Source organism: Pelecanus crispus, chromosome 11 (assembly GCF_030463565.1).
Source record: "Pelecanus crispus isolate bPelCri1 chromosome 11, bPelCri1.pri, whole genome shotgun sequence".
NCBI classification, from domain to species: Eukaryota; Metazoa; Chordata; class Aves; order Pelecaniformes; family Pelecanidae; genus Pelecanus; species Pelecanus crispus.
The window spans coordinates 6,261,275-6,276,452 of record NC_134653.1 but is presented as its reverse complement, the minus strand read 5'-3'; the positions used below and the strand labels follow the sequence as shown (position 1 = coordinate 6,276,452).

Sequence of the window (15,178 nt, the reverse complement as noted above, 5' to 3'; positions counted from 1 at the left end):
CCCAGTAACAAGTCTTCAAGCTGTCATTGAGTAAATTGGTAGAAGGGCATCATCTCTAACTTTCACACATATCTAAAGGACTCAGACTTATCTTTTTGATCCCCTAGAAGCATGCAACATCAGTAAAGAGCATTAAGTTGAACAGAATAGCCAAGGAGCTGAGCTGGTGGGGGGTGTGAAAGGGTAGGCTCAGGAGGAATACACTGGTGAATTGACCGATAGGTCTGTTTTGCAGTATGTCCGGTATTTTTTTCTCTAGGATGCTTGAGAGAACGGGTCACACACAAATCTCTGGGTGCAGATGCAGATCTATCTTCTAAGCAGTCAGTGTCAACAGCAGCACCACACTCAGAAGATATCAGAGACCCTGGGAAAGCAGAAAAGCCAAAAGACGTTGTACATTCAATCCCCAAATTACTCGGAACTAGAAGTTACTGTCTACATGCATAGCCACTAGGCAGCACCAGGGAAACCATTTCAGATGTTATACAACCACTATTCCTTCCCACCATCCACCTGAATCCTAATGAATGTCTACGATATCGCCACCTCCTTCATTTCAACTTCTGTGAACCTTAAGTGAACAGTCCGACAGCTGCCACGGCTGCAGCATCTCCAGGGAAGCACTCCCAGACCGCACCCTCTGTCTGTTCTCCCTCCCGAGCAGTTATTTCCCTCTCCGTTCAGCCACCATTACTGTCCCTCCGACCACACGCCAGTCTCATTCTGCTGAAACTATCTGGGTGACGTTTCCTATTTTACACCCATATATACCAAGTCACATCTACATATAAATACAACTCCATAAATTCTAATAATCGTCTGCAAATATATATGTAAAATAAATATAAAAATTAAATTCACTGGTACTCTATTTAAGTGTTCAGGCTGCTCCACCATGATAGTATTAATCATAATAGCTCACACATATCTAATCATGCTTTTTCTTGCACACTGAACAGATCAACCTATGAGCAATCCCTGACTCCTAGGGAAATAACCTTAAGGTCAGCAACTCGAGCTGTGACGGATCTAGAGGGAAAGCAGCTCCACAGCTGAGCTCCCTTGCAGAGACTGCCCTGCCAACAGCTTTTCACATCCCCCTACTCTTAAAAATGAGAAAATTTCTGTAATTACTACTGATTGCAACTGTGGTAGTACTGCACAGGGAGAAAGGGTGTGTCCACTGGAAGAAAACCAAAAATACACGAGAGGATCTCTCTGGAGCTCATCTTTGCTGCGCAGCCTTCATGTCACTCGTTTTTTAAGTTTTTCATCTTACTAGAGCCAGACACACAATGAACCCCCTTTTCAAAAGCAGTGTCTTTGTTCTGAAAGGTCACGATCTCAACTGAACATCTTATGTTGTGTCCAACATGCACAATAGTTTTCAGGGACTTTTTATTGCATTTTAAATGTCCTGCCAAAAATGCAAAGGACAGGCACAGCTTCTGTATTATTTAAGATACATGGGGTTTAAACGTTGATCAGGGGAAGCAGCAGCGTTCCTGATGAGTCGAACACCATGCTTGGGTAAACACAGATGTGACAGATCACCTGGGAGCCCTCCCATCTGTATTTAACACAACTGGGCTTTACAGACACTACCACTCCTTTGTACATACAGAACCACCTCATGTGGTGCTACTGATTTTTAAAAAAAGATACAGAGAAGATGCTCTTTCCACAGCATTTCACTTATCCTGCCATCCTGACTGTCTATCCTCATTTAAGGAGAACAGCCCTTCTAGCTAAATTAGGCATCGTTTTCCATTCTACTGTTACCGGTATTTCAAATCTAGGTAGGAAAGCTGTCAAAAACAATTACTTTTTTTCTGCCTCGTCTGTATCTATATCTGTCTTGAGTCTTATCAAACAATAGCAAATGGAAATTGAGGCAATTTGGGAACTTAGACTGGGAAGAGATCATATCACGATCCAACAACATTCAGGGTGCACTGGCAGAGATGCTCTGACATCGGGGTGTTACTTCTCCCTGTTTACACCCCTGGGTCTCCCCAGGCACATCACGAGCTCCGATCCCTAGCAAGCCTGGACTGCAGATCGAATTGCTCAATGCCAAGCATTTGAGTGACACAGGCATGTCAAGCTTCCCTTCTACTATTTGATAAAATTCTTTAGGGGAAACCCATTTTCTTTATGTAGATCTCTGCCTCCAGGTGTCAGGTGGTGGGTCGGTCTGATCAAAGGGAAGCGTTCTGGGATATGTAAGATAACACATCAACATCTCACACGCTTGCATCCCCCTGACAGAGGTGTTTCTCTGGAGCACACTGCCATCTCTATCAGTGGTTCAGCTCAGAGTATCTCGCCATTTTCTCACGTGTATTTTAACATCATTACAACTGCTGCCCACTCTTCACTGTGAGATGGGGAGAAGAAAATCTGCCTGTTTCATCTCACACAAAAAACCCCACTGGCTAAACTCTGACTTCATTTCTTTTCCATAATCTGGGCAACACATCCTGGTCTTCTGTCTCTTACAGACGGTGTCGAGTTATCTGCATACCAAGCAGTAGAGGAAAAATCCTGCACTGTAACCAGAGTCTCCTTATCAGAAGGATAAAAATGTTAAAGAATGCTACTGAAAACTTTGACTTTACACAGACTACAAAAAGCTAGACCACAGCAGAAGAAGTGGCAAGGACAAGGACAGCATAAAACTGTGACCTATTACTTTGTTTTAATAAAAAATTTGAAAATAATTGGGCCATCAAAGAAAGGCTGAAATGATAATGAGTAATGAAAAGCTAAAAGGCAAATGTGGAGAGAGCTGTAACGTACGGACATGGTATTCATAGAGATCTGAGAAAATACACAAAGCTTCAGTAAACAAACCTTGCCAGGCACTATTTTCCCATACAGGTCTAAAGAACAGGTTTTGTTTTGCTTCTGTGACATCGTAGCAGAATTCAAAGCAGCAGAAGAATAACAGAAAATGAAGAAAGAAAATTGAAAACTAATTCGTGCCATCAAATGACTACCAAAGAGAAAAACCAGAAAACTATAAAGGTACAGTCACTCTTATCATTTCCTGAAACTTTGCTTTTTCTTTGCTGTGTGATAAATAAGATTAGAGGAGCTTAAAAGTGAAGCCTCTCTTTAAAATGGTCGTGTCTGTCTCCTCAGCCTCGGCTTTCACCTGCAGGATGATTCTGGGGAATCAGTGAAACGCTATTCTTGCACAGGAGCCTTATGTAGTTGCTACTTACTACTACTTCATCAGCTAGCACTGTATGTTGCGTGAGGCATTTTATAAACACAACTGTGTGTCTGAGCATGTAACTGTAGCTGAAATTACTCATTTTCTTACACCCTTGCTCTTTTGATCATGCAAGAACACTAACAGAGCGGTGTCTCTGTCACCGTACTTTCCATTCATGAAAGCGGTACACACACAGAGACTACCCCCTCGATTTAGTGGTTTAGTGACCCCCTGCCGTGCAACCAAGCCTTGCACGACTTTTAAAACCTCACCATTCATTCTGCAATACTTGTTCAGAAAAGAAAGGCTTGTTTCAAGCCAGCTTGCTTGTACCACCGCAGGACTTCAACAATTTCTTGGTGTTTGCCTCTGGCAGAATACATGCACTCTAGGAGCAACCGCCTCCTCAGTGTAGCAGCATCCTCATCTGCATTTTGTGCTCGTTACCAATTTTTCTACTCTAGCATGGATGCCAGCTCTTAAAGTTCGTGCCTCATGTCTACTGGTACAGCGACCTTTTCCCGCGGGACATTTCCCCTGTCCCAGCCCTCTCCCTACCTTCTCTGAGCTCTCCGTGCTGCTGCTCAGGTATTGATGCTTATTGCACTGACCTTTCCCTGTTTCAGAGCTGTTCAGGAAATCCAGAGCTCACCCTTCTTCCCCTTCTGCTCATCTAATGAGCTATGTGATGCCACACAACTGCTGATATTTTCAGGGATAGTGGCAGAAGTACATTAATGAATTTATTATGGATTTTTGTGTTAAAGGTATTATGCAAATGTTAATCAGTTTCTGCAGAACTTCAAGAAAGGTGCTGCATGAAATAAACAATACAGCGTTTGCTCTGGCAGTAAAATTTATAGACCTTCAGGTGTTTAATAATCAATGTGCAAATTCCTTAAAAAAAAATTTTTTTAAAGGGCATGTTGGTAAAATTGCCCTGCACAAATGTGAATCTACGCAGCCTGGTCCCTGATGTTAACAAACATTAGCAAGTCTGTACCGTGCGTGTCCTTGTTTTATTTGACATCCACTTTGCACAGCACATTTATCAGGGCCACTGAGGCCAAGAAACAGCTTCTCCTTGAACCACCTAATGACAAATCTACAATTTGATGACATGTTTATACTTCTCTCCGCTCCCACGGAATGTTTCTAATTCCTGTTAATTCTAATAAATGCGATGTATTCAGAATTAACATGTACAAATATTTGCATAGCCTTAGCTAATTCAGTGTCACGTAGTCCTCAAGGCTTGGAGCATAGCAGGTTCTATACTCCCTCCATTTTACACCGGTTCTAGGGCTTTCTTCAGTACTTAATCCACATGGCACAAGGTACACTATGTTTTCTCCCAAATAACACATATAATACTTTTAGCACAATTTATAGGCACATTATAGGGAAAGTTCTTTTCCCTCACATTCATTTGGGTAGCACTTTAGCATATACCCTCAGCAGTTCACTGTGAACACTACAGATACCTACACACCAAAGCAGTTTGACCGTAGTTTAACCTAACTAGCTCAAGCAGTAATTGAAGTGACAGTGTAACAGCAGAGGTTTTTGCTCATGCTAACCACCAAAGTACATGCTCAGTGACTCCACGGTGCTTCTCTAACCCTGGCATGCCACTGCCTGTGCCGTTCCATCTCCAGCGCTATTGTTACCCACGGTACCAGATTCACTCTGTCCCTGCTGCAATCACAACCAACTTGTTGTGTGTATATTCTCCAATGTTCTATGCAAGCATCACATACCTCTGATCTCTCATAAATGGGTACCCATGATGTCTAGGTTATATGCTTACAGTGAGCTGTAGAGGCATTTAGGTCATGGGGAGACTCCTGAAAGTGTAAAGGTAGCTGCAAATACCTTTGCAATCAGGCTAAGAATTAGGAATGCCAATCCCTGAGTGAAATGCCTGTGCTACACTTGAGCTATTTGGTCAATAATTAATATAAATGGTATAAATCTAACCAAGGCAACATAGATGCTTATCACATGTGTTTTTCATTGGTGTTTTGAGCAAAACTGGAGTGACCCCCAGAGTGGTCTCTGCCAATATACACTTGAGCAGACACACGCTTCCTTACATCAGTGAAGACTTGCTGATGCCTATGAAATTTAGAAGATAATCTTTGCCTGTGAAAGATGAGATTATTGCTGATAAAATCCAGGAGTCTGTGGAAAAGATCACAAATTGCTCCGTTGCCCTTCCACTCCCACACACTCCCATGAAACTCAGTGTACTGGATGAGCCGGGCACTACGATATGATATGACTTTCTGCAGACCTGGTGTCGTGGTTTAGCCCCAGCCAGCAACTAAGCACCACGCAGCCGCTCGCTCACTCCCCCTACCCCGATGGGATGGGGGAGAGAATCGGAGGAGTAAGAGTGAAAAAAACCACTCCTGGGTTGAGATAAGAACAGTTTAATAATTGAAATGAAGTAAAATAATAATGATAGTAGTAACAATATTATAATAATAATAATAACAACAACAACAACAACAATAATAATAATAATAATAATAAACAAAGCAAGTGATGCACAATGCAATTGCTCACCACCCGCCGACCAAGACCCAGACAGCTCCAGAGCAGCGATCGCTGCTCCCCGGCCAGCTCCCCCCAATTATATACTGAGCATGACGTCATATGGTATGGAATAGCCCTTTGGGCAGTTTGGATCAACTATTCTGGCCGTGCCCCCTCCCAATTTCTTGTGCACCTGGCAGATCATGGGAAGCTGAAAAATCCTTGACTAGCATAAGCAGTACTTAGCAACAACTAAAAACATCAGCGTGTTATCAACATTCTTCTCCTACTAAATCCAAACCACAGCACTATGCCAGCTACTAGGAAGAAAATTAACTCTATCCCAGCCGAAACCAGGACACCTGGACCTGCACTTCTCTGCTTAGTTCATTTTCTTTTTACTGGGTCTCCTGCTGTATGTTCTCAGCTATTCTATCTTGTAATTAAATTCCCCCCCCGAAGCACAAAAATTTGTTCCTACGCCTTGCCAAAAGCTATACCTGACAGAGATGCCAAGTGGTTTGCCCAAACCCATTTACAGAAGTTGTTTTTTTGTTTTTTTTTTTTAAAAAGGGATCAACTTGACCACCTGAGGTTTTCAATGAGGATCAGCTGTGCCACAGAGGCTGATGTGGACCACAGCATGCACAGATGAAGGAAAAAAGACAGGAAGTTTGTGAAAGGGAAACCATGGAGATAATCCAGGAAGAGGGTTCCTGAGCATTTGAGAGGTCAATTAGGGAACCTTGAAAGGTCGAAAATGTCCCTTTAACTTTTGTAACAGTGTAAATGATTCATTCATCATTCTTCATTGGTCACATAATGGACTGTTAAATGACCTCAACTTTGCCTTGGGCTCTTAACTCCAGGCTAGTTACTGTCTGGCTGCCAAAGTCCTAACTATAAAATGAGTCATGAATGCTTGAAGAGGAGAAACGTTCCCGGTCCACCACACAGAGGAATCTGCACTTGGGGTACAGCTCCCAGATGTTTTGTTAGTCCCTCAAAACACAGCGCTAGGATAAGAGGGAGACTAGCCCAACCACAAAGGTTGCAGACATTAGGGGAAAAAAAGAAACACGAAAGCGCTCTGGATGCACCAGCACCTCCATCGTCCACAGACATTTGACTCCTGGAGAACTTAATACAGCAGCCAGCAGCCACCCACTCTCCCTGCAGAGCCCCCCCTGCTTAAGTGGGACCAACCACCACAAGTCCATGCTAGCTTAGGCAGGCCAGTTAAAATGACATAAAGTAGACAAATAGGACAAATCTTCAGACACCCACGCTATTTGTATCTGAAGTCACTAATTATATCAGCTACTCTAGTTACTAAAAAAATGATAATATTTCTGCTTGCAGAACTTGCTTATTTCTTATCTTCAAATCATTACAGCTACAACACAAGTACCACCGAAGTGGACAAGTGGTTTATAGTTTAATTTGTGCAAAAATAATCAATTTAAAGCCTGGATGAAACCAAGATTTAATTTAACCAGATTAATATCTTAAATTGTAAAATAGTCGATAACAATAGCAAAGTTAGACATTTAGAAAGGAACTATGCACATGCATTAGCGAACACCTCAAAACACATTAATAAAGTCACATCAGCATGACCTCGTTAGTATGTTTAGTTTGTTTTTCTCAAGCAGCTCCTTCATGGACACTGTAATAGGGAATTCAGTCCCTTCTATTCCAGCAGCAAAATTCAGCATAAACACCAACTTCTGGCTGGGGAAAATCTTCTGATGACTGTCCCCATACCATGTAGCTAGTCAACTCTTTCCAAGCTCTTTGAGATATGGGGCAAAACCAAATTATTTCAATATGTATGAATAATACTGCATTTTTATGAGTCTTGCTGTTCTATTACTGACCAGAAGAAAGGCTAAACACAACTAGCTACTACTGTGACCGAGGGCATCACACTGAAAGCTGATCAGTTCAGAGCTTGTGCCAAACCATGAACCTTTCACACAGCCAAACTACCCTTGTGGGGTCTCACCTAGTCCCTGAGATCTTCTCCCAGCCTTCTGTGACCCTGTTCAGGTTTCCTTGACTGCCAGCATCCACAGGTGATTCCTTTTACTCAGAAACAAGCAAGAAAATAAAGACTCCTTCCATTTAGCCTCATAAATGCACATGCACACACTCAAAAATGATTAGCTGCTAGCTTGGCTATGGGACTAGAGGTGATTTTCAAGCCCAAACACATCTCAGTGTAAAAAACAGCTCCCTACCTTTTGTCTGTACAGATCCACTTAGCTGAACTCTAACTGGAGTTTCATTTTTCTCACCAACCAGCTGTGAACTAATTACGAGGACTTCTAACTAGTCCTGCTCCCTCTCCAAGCATATGGATCCAATTAAGTCAAACTGCAGCTGATTTTAATCAATCTTCCTTGAAGCAGCCAAACTTGAAGAATCTCTTCTCCTTCAGCTCGAAGAGTAAGAGGAGAGCAGGAAAAGCAGGAGAGTAGTATTTGCATAAGGAACACTTCACATCCGCTTGGTTGCCTGTAAACACAAGGCTCCTAGCAGTAAGAAATGCTAATTGAACACTCCTCACAAGTCTTTCCTCCCACTTTATCCGAAAAGCACTGATTTGATCAGTCTCTTTTGTTCTTGGCATGGAGCTGCACTTTTCCACCAGCAGCTCGGGAAGATGGTCCAGATTGTTTCAGATAACTAAACAAACCAAAACTTTCACTGAAATCTCAGCAAGTCTGCCCACCATAGCCAAGCAGTAACAGCGCATTTGCTTTCCTGAAAGCCTTTTTTGCTTCATCAAAAGAAAGAAGGGTAGAGGAGAGGAGATAAAATTGTCTGGTTAAACCTGCTCTTTTCATATATTATTTGAGTCCCTCTTCTGAGCCACAAGTTCAAATGTTTTTCTTAAGATAATGTCCTGGGCGACGGGCAGGCACCCTCAGCAGGGTGTCATTTCTCTACAGTCCCAACATTCCTTGTGGTTTTGTAATCTGAGGTTTTTATTAGCAGTAAAGACCTGACCAGTGAGTAATATCCATGCTAAAGTCTTTATACCAGTGAAGGAAAATCAATGCGGCCTGCAGCTAGGTGTCAAGAGCCAAGGGGTTTTGGAAGAAGGGGTGTGTGGAGGTGGAAAGCGCCTTCAGCCATAATTCAAGCTGTCCCCACACAAGCACAGAATACAAAGAGATGTCAGATGTTGGACACACTGCTGCGGACAGCTATCAGTATCTCAGTTTCTTTATTTGCTAATACTGAGCTCAGGGAGCGTGAATCACACACCTAACACAAAAGTACCTTTCCATGTACTTGCTTGCCCTCTGGCCGGTCTATCAGGGTCCTGTAGTTCACCAAGTGGGCTATTGTTAGCAGCAGCCAAAGCAGAGATGAGAAAAATTCATGTGCCAATACTCAGATACAAAAGGATGCGAGAGAAGGCAAACATTTTTGAGACTTTACTCCTTTCCACACATCAGTACAATCAAACATTGACATTTTTAGTTACTAAATATTAGCCATACCTCCCTAGATTTCATTCACCACATGTGGCTTTGTGAACTCAACAGACTTCAGTCCAGTCCACTGTAAAGCAGTCAAAGCCTTAATTCTACATCCTGCCTCTTCCTCTTCCAAATTCACAACTTTAATACATCCCTCCTATGTATCTTTCATTTAGTAGACACAATTCCAGAAAGTCAGAGGTTTTATTTTAAAAAAGAAGAAACTGCAGATAAAGATTTGCCAGAAATCTCCCTCATCCTACCTTGTTTAATGTCACCCCCTACTTTCTCTTACACCTTTATTTGATTTGATGCCATGCTTTTCCCATGTTTGTAATTTCAATCATCTTTCTGTTCAGTAAAATTTTCTTGTGATTTCTGTATATAAAGTTTGCCTTGCTTTTTTTTTTCTCCCCTTTGTGATAAAAAGAAATTATTTTAACCCACCGTTTCCCAGTGATTTCTTTCAGAGATGGGAATAAATAACATGTCAAACTAGCAACATTTCAGTGACCTTATCTGAGTGTATAATAATATTTTCAGTGTATTTGCTCAGCACTGATAGAAGAGGTGAATTTCTAAGCTTATCCTTAACTTAGCGGGTTCCCACTGTAAGGAACCTTCTTCCAATGTGTTTATAAAAAAAGTCATTCGAAGCTTGGCCTGTCAAGACACTTGAGTCTCAAGGTGAATAAACAACGGGAAGGCTGATGTTTTCCCCTCTGAGGAGTTCTGAAATCTTGACCATTCAGTTGGGCACATACTGAACAACACTCACATTTTAGCATTCAGCTTACATATTCCTATATTTATGCTCTCCTCTCTACTCCTCCTCCTTTGGAGAAGCTGCTTTTGGCAGCCAGTCTTCTAAGACACAAGTAAAGTGAGAAGCTAAGGAAGAGGAGCTACCTCCTGTTAGATGAAGAATTAAAGCGATGTCCTCAGCCCTGGCGAAGCAGATGTAAGAGCATGATTACCTTAATTCAGCTCACTAATTAGCCGTCTGGGGGACTGGCGGATTTCTCTTTCTTAGACCTGCTAAGCCAGGTGACCACCTTCCTTCTCTTCTTCCACACCTATATATTATCTCATCCTTCCCATGTAATTTTTACTCTGCTCTATCTGCAGGTCATTCCTGTTCTCCCCGAGTCCCTCCACAAAGCCCTGACCTGCACAATACCACATTCAAACAGCGAGCACCATAAATGAGATACGTCATGGGGATCCTGTGATGAGCTTTCAAAGCCTTTATGGTGAACAGTACAACTGTTATTGTGCAGTAGCTTTACCACTGTATGAAGGTCCCATCTTGTTCCTATGACCACATTACTTTTCTACACTGTGAAAGCTCAGCTGTCCAAACAGTAGCTGCTGCTGATCTCCTCTACCGAGGACCAGAAGGCAGATAATTAGCAAGGCTACACTGAAGACTTCAGACCTTTCCTCTTTGAATGTGCAATTTAAAAAGCTTGGTGTTTTGGTGCCTCAAGAGCAGTACAAGCAAACAAAGCAAAGCATCTCTAGGTATCACAAAGAAAATAGGGAAATCCTCTGGTTATGGCCAGCAGCCATTGCATTGTAAGACAACGTTGGCAGACTAAACATGACCCGAGTGAGTTGTAATCTGCTCTGAAACCAAAGCTGCTGTTGTGTTTCTTGGAGACCTAAGCATCCAACACCAGCCCAAACCTTTCATCTCCTTCTCGTGACTGAAACCCAATTAAAGGAGAGCTGGGTGACAGGTTTCACACTAAACATGGCTCAGCAGAGATGCTCAGCAGCTCTTAGCTCCCTGCTTTATCAAAGCTGTCACTTCCCCTGTCTCTAGGAATTGGTAATACAAAAAAAAAAAAAAAAAAGATTTGATTCGCCTCTAATAGGTGTCAAGATAAAATCAATGGTCTGTCTGAAATCTGGGTAATTTCAAACCTGCAGGTTTTCTACCATGAAGCAATTTACACGAAAATGGAAAAAAAGAAGAGAGAAAGAAAGAAAAATTAAGAGAATGAAATGCTACAATGCTGAATTGTTCAGCATATCAGAGAGAACAGAAGGGGGAGAGAACACTGTTCATAGCAGGATGGGCTTTGATTAGACAAACAGGCTCAGGTTCTTGTTTGCTCCAGCACCTTTCAAACACGAAACACTATAAAAGCCTGAAGCAATTCCCATGCCCCCCCTCTGCAGAGGAAAGATGTTCCCAGAATGAGAGCTGGCTGAACAGACAGTCCACTCAACTGCTGCAGATGCCCTTGCCCTCCTTCAAGGAGGGTCAGACTTCACACATCTATCCAGAGTGAAAAGCTGAAGACCTTCTGCCATAGTAGGACAGCACTACTTGAGGAAAAGGTAGAACACCCACAGTAGCACAGAAAAAGAAACACACCCTTTCATCCTTCTGACTCCACACCTTCTGCTCTGCGTGTCTGTGGCATCTGGAGATGCCGCCATGTCATCCTCTCAACAGCACTGATGCTTCCTGGCTTGGAAAACTACTACCTAATGAGGCCACAAACTGGTGGTCTGTCTCCATCACTGATAGCAGCAGTAGAGTCTTCGGTACAAATGGAGCCCAAATTTTCATATCAGCTCCGTGCTGTTAAGGCCTGTCTACACTCCTGCTTTGGCTGCTTTGGCACAAATGAATTTGGAGACACACAACTTATGTTAGTGGAGTTATTTGGACCAGTTTTTAAGGCTCCAAGAAGAAAAAGAAGAGGTTCTAGGAAAAGGCATCAAAAAACACAACAGCATTTGTGTGATTGCATCTGACATCAACACACTCTAATACAGCTGTGTTGGTGCAGTTTGCACAGGCTTCTGAAAAATGCCTTGCCCAGATTGAGGGAAGTGAAGTTGCATGCTGTGAACATTCTGGCACATCTGTGAGAACAGCTACAGCGAACGGACCGTGTCAGGCTCTCCAGCTGATCTGGAACCTCCACACTTCCTACCTGCAGAGTTAGCTTCTCCAGCTTCATTTCCAGAGTTCTGTTCTCCTCTTCCAGCTTGCTGCGTGCAGCTTCCAGCTCCTCAATTTTCAGCCTGGAGAAGCAGGAAAAGTTAATAGACACTGTGTCCCTGCACAATTCCACCACAAATGATCAAGTAAAACATGAAATCACAAGCAGTGTCAGATTGTTCCTGTATTCAGTACCACAAAGCTACACTACTGAGGCAGTTAAAAAATATAACTAAAAGTTACAAGTTTATATGATGAAAATATAATTTGTGAAAGGATATTAAAAATATACAACTTGAATATAAAGCGAATCCAACTTAGATACTTCCTGAACCACAGACTGAGTCTAGACCATCGTGTTTAGTAACCACCAACAGCTAAAATCTCCACGAGTGCATCAAATCTCTTTTTGATCTGATTTATACTTTTGGCCTTCACAACGCTCCTTGGCAGTAAGTTCCACAATTTAATTATATGCTGTATGAAAAATTAGTTCATTTTGGTTTATACTTCACATGTGATTATTTCACTGAGTGCCTGTTAGTTCTGCTATGAAAAGTTGTGAAAAATTGTACCATACTACCCTCTCCATACCACTTTACAGGCCTCCTCTATTACTTCTTTCCTCACATCAAGGATTTTCCATATTTCTGCTCGTCTTTATTGCCCTTCCTTGTTCTTCTTCAAGTTTTATATAGACTTTTTGCTATGAGAAAAGGTAGAACTACAAACAGCACTCAGATGTATTCAGAGGTATAATGAGGCTTTCTGGTTTGTTCTCATCTTCTTCTCTAATAATTCCTACTATTCTATTTGTCTTTTTAACTACTGAGCACTTACCTGGTATTTTTAGAAAACTGTGCACAATAATGTAAGATCTCTTTCTTGAGCGATAACAGTTCATTTAGAGTCCACTATTGTGGGAGTAAAAGTAAAGGCGTTTTTTCTTATGTGCATGGGTTTTGCAATTATTGACATACAACTTCATTTCCCATCTCGAGCAGCATCTTAAGATTCTTCTGAAACCCTGAACAGTCTGATAAGCTGAATAATTTCGTATTATCTCAAATTCTGTCACCTCACTACTCACAAACTCCTCTTTGTGTTGGACAACAAGTACCGAATGAAAACCATTCTAGGACCTAGTGGAAAACCTTCAGTATTGTGAAAACAACATTTATTCTTTGATTTTCTAACTTTTAATTTTGTATACGCAAATTAATGGAATAAAAATACATCAAGCTTTACAAAGTAGAAAAACATTCTATTATCTCTGGCTCAGGAAATCCTAGAGACAAGGCAGTGGAAGCTAGGAGAGCCTTCTGGCCACGTACCCCAGTGGCTTTGCCCTGTTTACATGGTCATCCACCACCGGCCATCCCTGCAGCCAGTACGCTGGGACAGCCAGCCCCCTGTGACTTTTATATCCTTATTAATCCAGCAAAGAACCTTCTTTCTTATTCCATCAGAGTAAAGTTTCTTTGTGACCTTTGGCTCAAAGCTTTTTAAAAGATCAAATATATTATATCAACCATATCAGCCTCAGCCAAATGATTGTTGAATCCTTCGGAGAACTCTATCAAACTTGGTAGGCAGGAGATATTATTATAAAACGTTCAATATAACATTTTTGCTTGCATTTAAGTACAGAGTACAAAAACCTTAAGGCTGCTTCAAGAACCTCACCTTTTGCGTGTTAACTTCCTAGGATTAACTGTGCAACTAATGCATATTAACATTGATCTCTGCATTCCATTTTCTCAGGATCCTTTTTTCAGATTATTTTTAAATAATTAATTATCTTGCTTGATAATACTCACTTTTAAATGATCTAAATTAAGCTGAAAATCCTTGCACCGTGGCAATAAACAATGCACCCATCTGCCAATATCCCAAAATTATGCAACAGAAATTTCAGGTACAACGAAGAAGTTGTCTCTTCTATTCACTGGGCAAAAGTTACAAACTTTTCCATAGAAGCTGGTCGATCTACAACATGTTCAGCACAAAAATGTCTCCTTTATAAATATGCAGCTTGAATTGCTTAAATTATTTGTAAGCCCGACCCCTGCTGGTAATTTTCAGATATTATAAAGTATCATCTTTTTTCACTCTTGGAAGCTTCTAAAATGCCGAGGAGCGGCTTTTACCATTGTCCAGGCCATTAAAAAAGATCATCAATAATTTCCAGAAGAGACACAAAGCTAGTGGGGATGGAGGATGCTGAAGAAGCAGGAGACTGAAAAGGTCGGAAAAAATGGAAATTCAAAATGGAATTAATGCTTTTAACGGCGTGTTTCTAAATGGATTGCAGAACAGGCCACAGGAGCGGCAGCGTTTTTCTCTGAGGAACCACAGCGCAGCAGCTACTGAAAGGTCAGAGCAGACTCAGGACTCTCATCAGTACTTTCTCCATACTTGACACGCTGAATTTTAATTCAGAACAAATTTCTCCCCATCCAGCCTCCCAAATACGCTCTGATGTTGCCGTTATCTGCCTGCAGAACTTCTCTCCATTTGGAGATTTAAGCTCAGGACTCTTAGATGCCCTTTAAAAATCATTCATAGCAGTCACCAGAAAACGCTTCACAAAGACCCGAGACACAAGCAAGCTGTAACAAGGAGAGGTTTAAGTCATTACCTTTTTGTGCTATTTCACCCGCAACTTTAAGGTTTAATAACTTGTTCGTGTCCTTCACGCCTCACCGAAGAAAGAGCAGCGAGGGAAAGCCCGGGGCGCCCGCAGTCAGGCGGCAGACAGACCCCGGCCGCGTTGGCGCCCGGCAGCAGGCCCGGAGCGTTCGCAGCCTCTCCCCCACCAGCCGGCCCTTGGGCTCAGCCCTCGGATGCCTGCTCCTCCCCGGCACCCCCGCTAGCGGGGTATCATCGGGGCACCCCCCTTTCCAGACACAGCGTGGGGCTTCCCGCCCTGCGCCGGGGGCAGCTCAGCCCCCC

The 15,178-nt window shown here is 42.3% G+C and overlaps 1 protein-coding gene across 1 annotated transcript in view; it reads right to left on the bottom strand.

The window, feature by feature from the left end:
- The window catches only part of MAD1L1 (mitotic arrest deficient 1 like 1), a 383,288-nt gene that overhangs the window by 153,130 nt on the left and 214,980 nt on the right, over window positions 1–15,178 (bottom strand). The window contains exon 14 of the mRNA XM_075718490.1: window positions 12,216–12,306. Coding sequence (XP_075574605.1) covers window positions 12,216–12,306 — 91 coding nt within the window. The remainder of the gene's footprint in view (window positions 1–12,215; window positions 12,307–15,178) is intronic.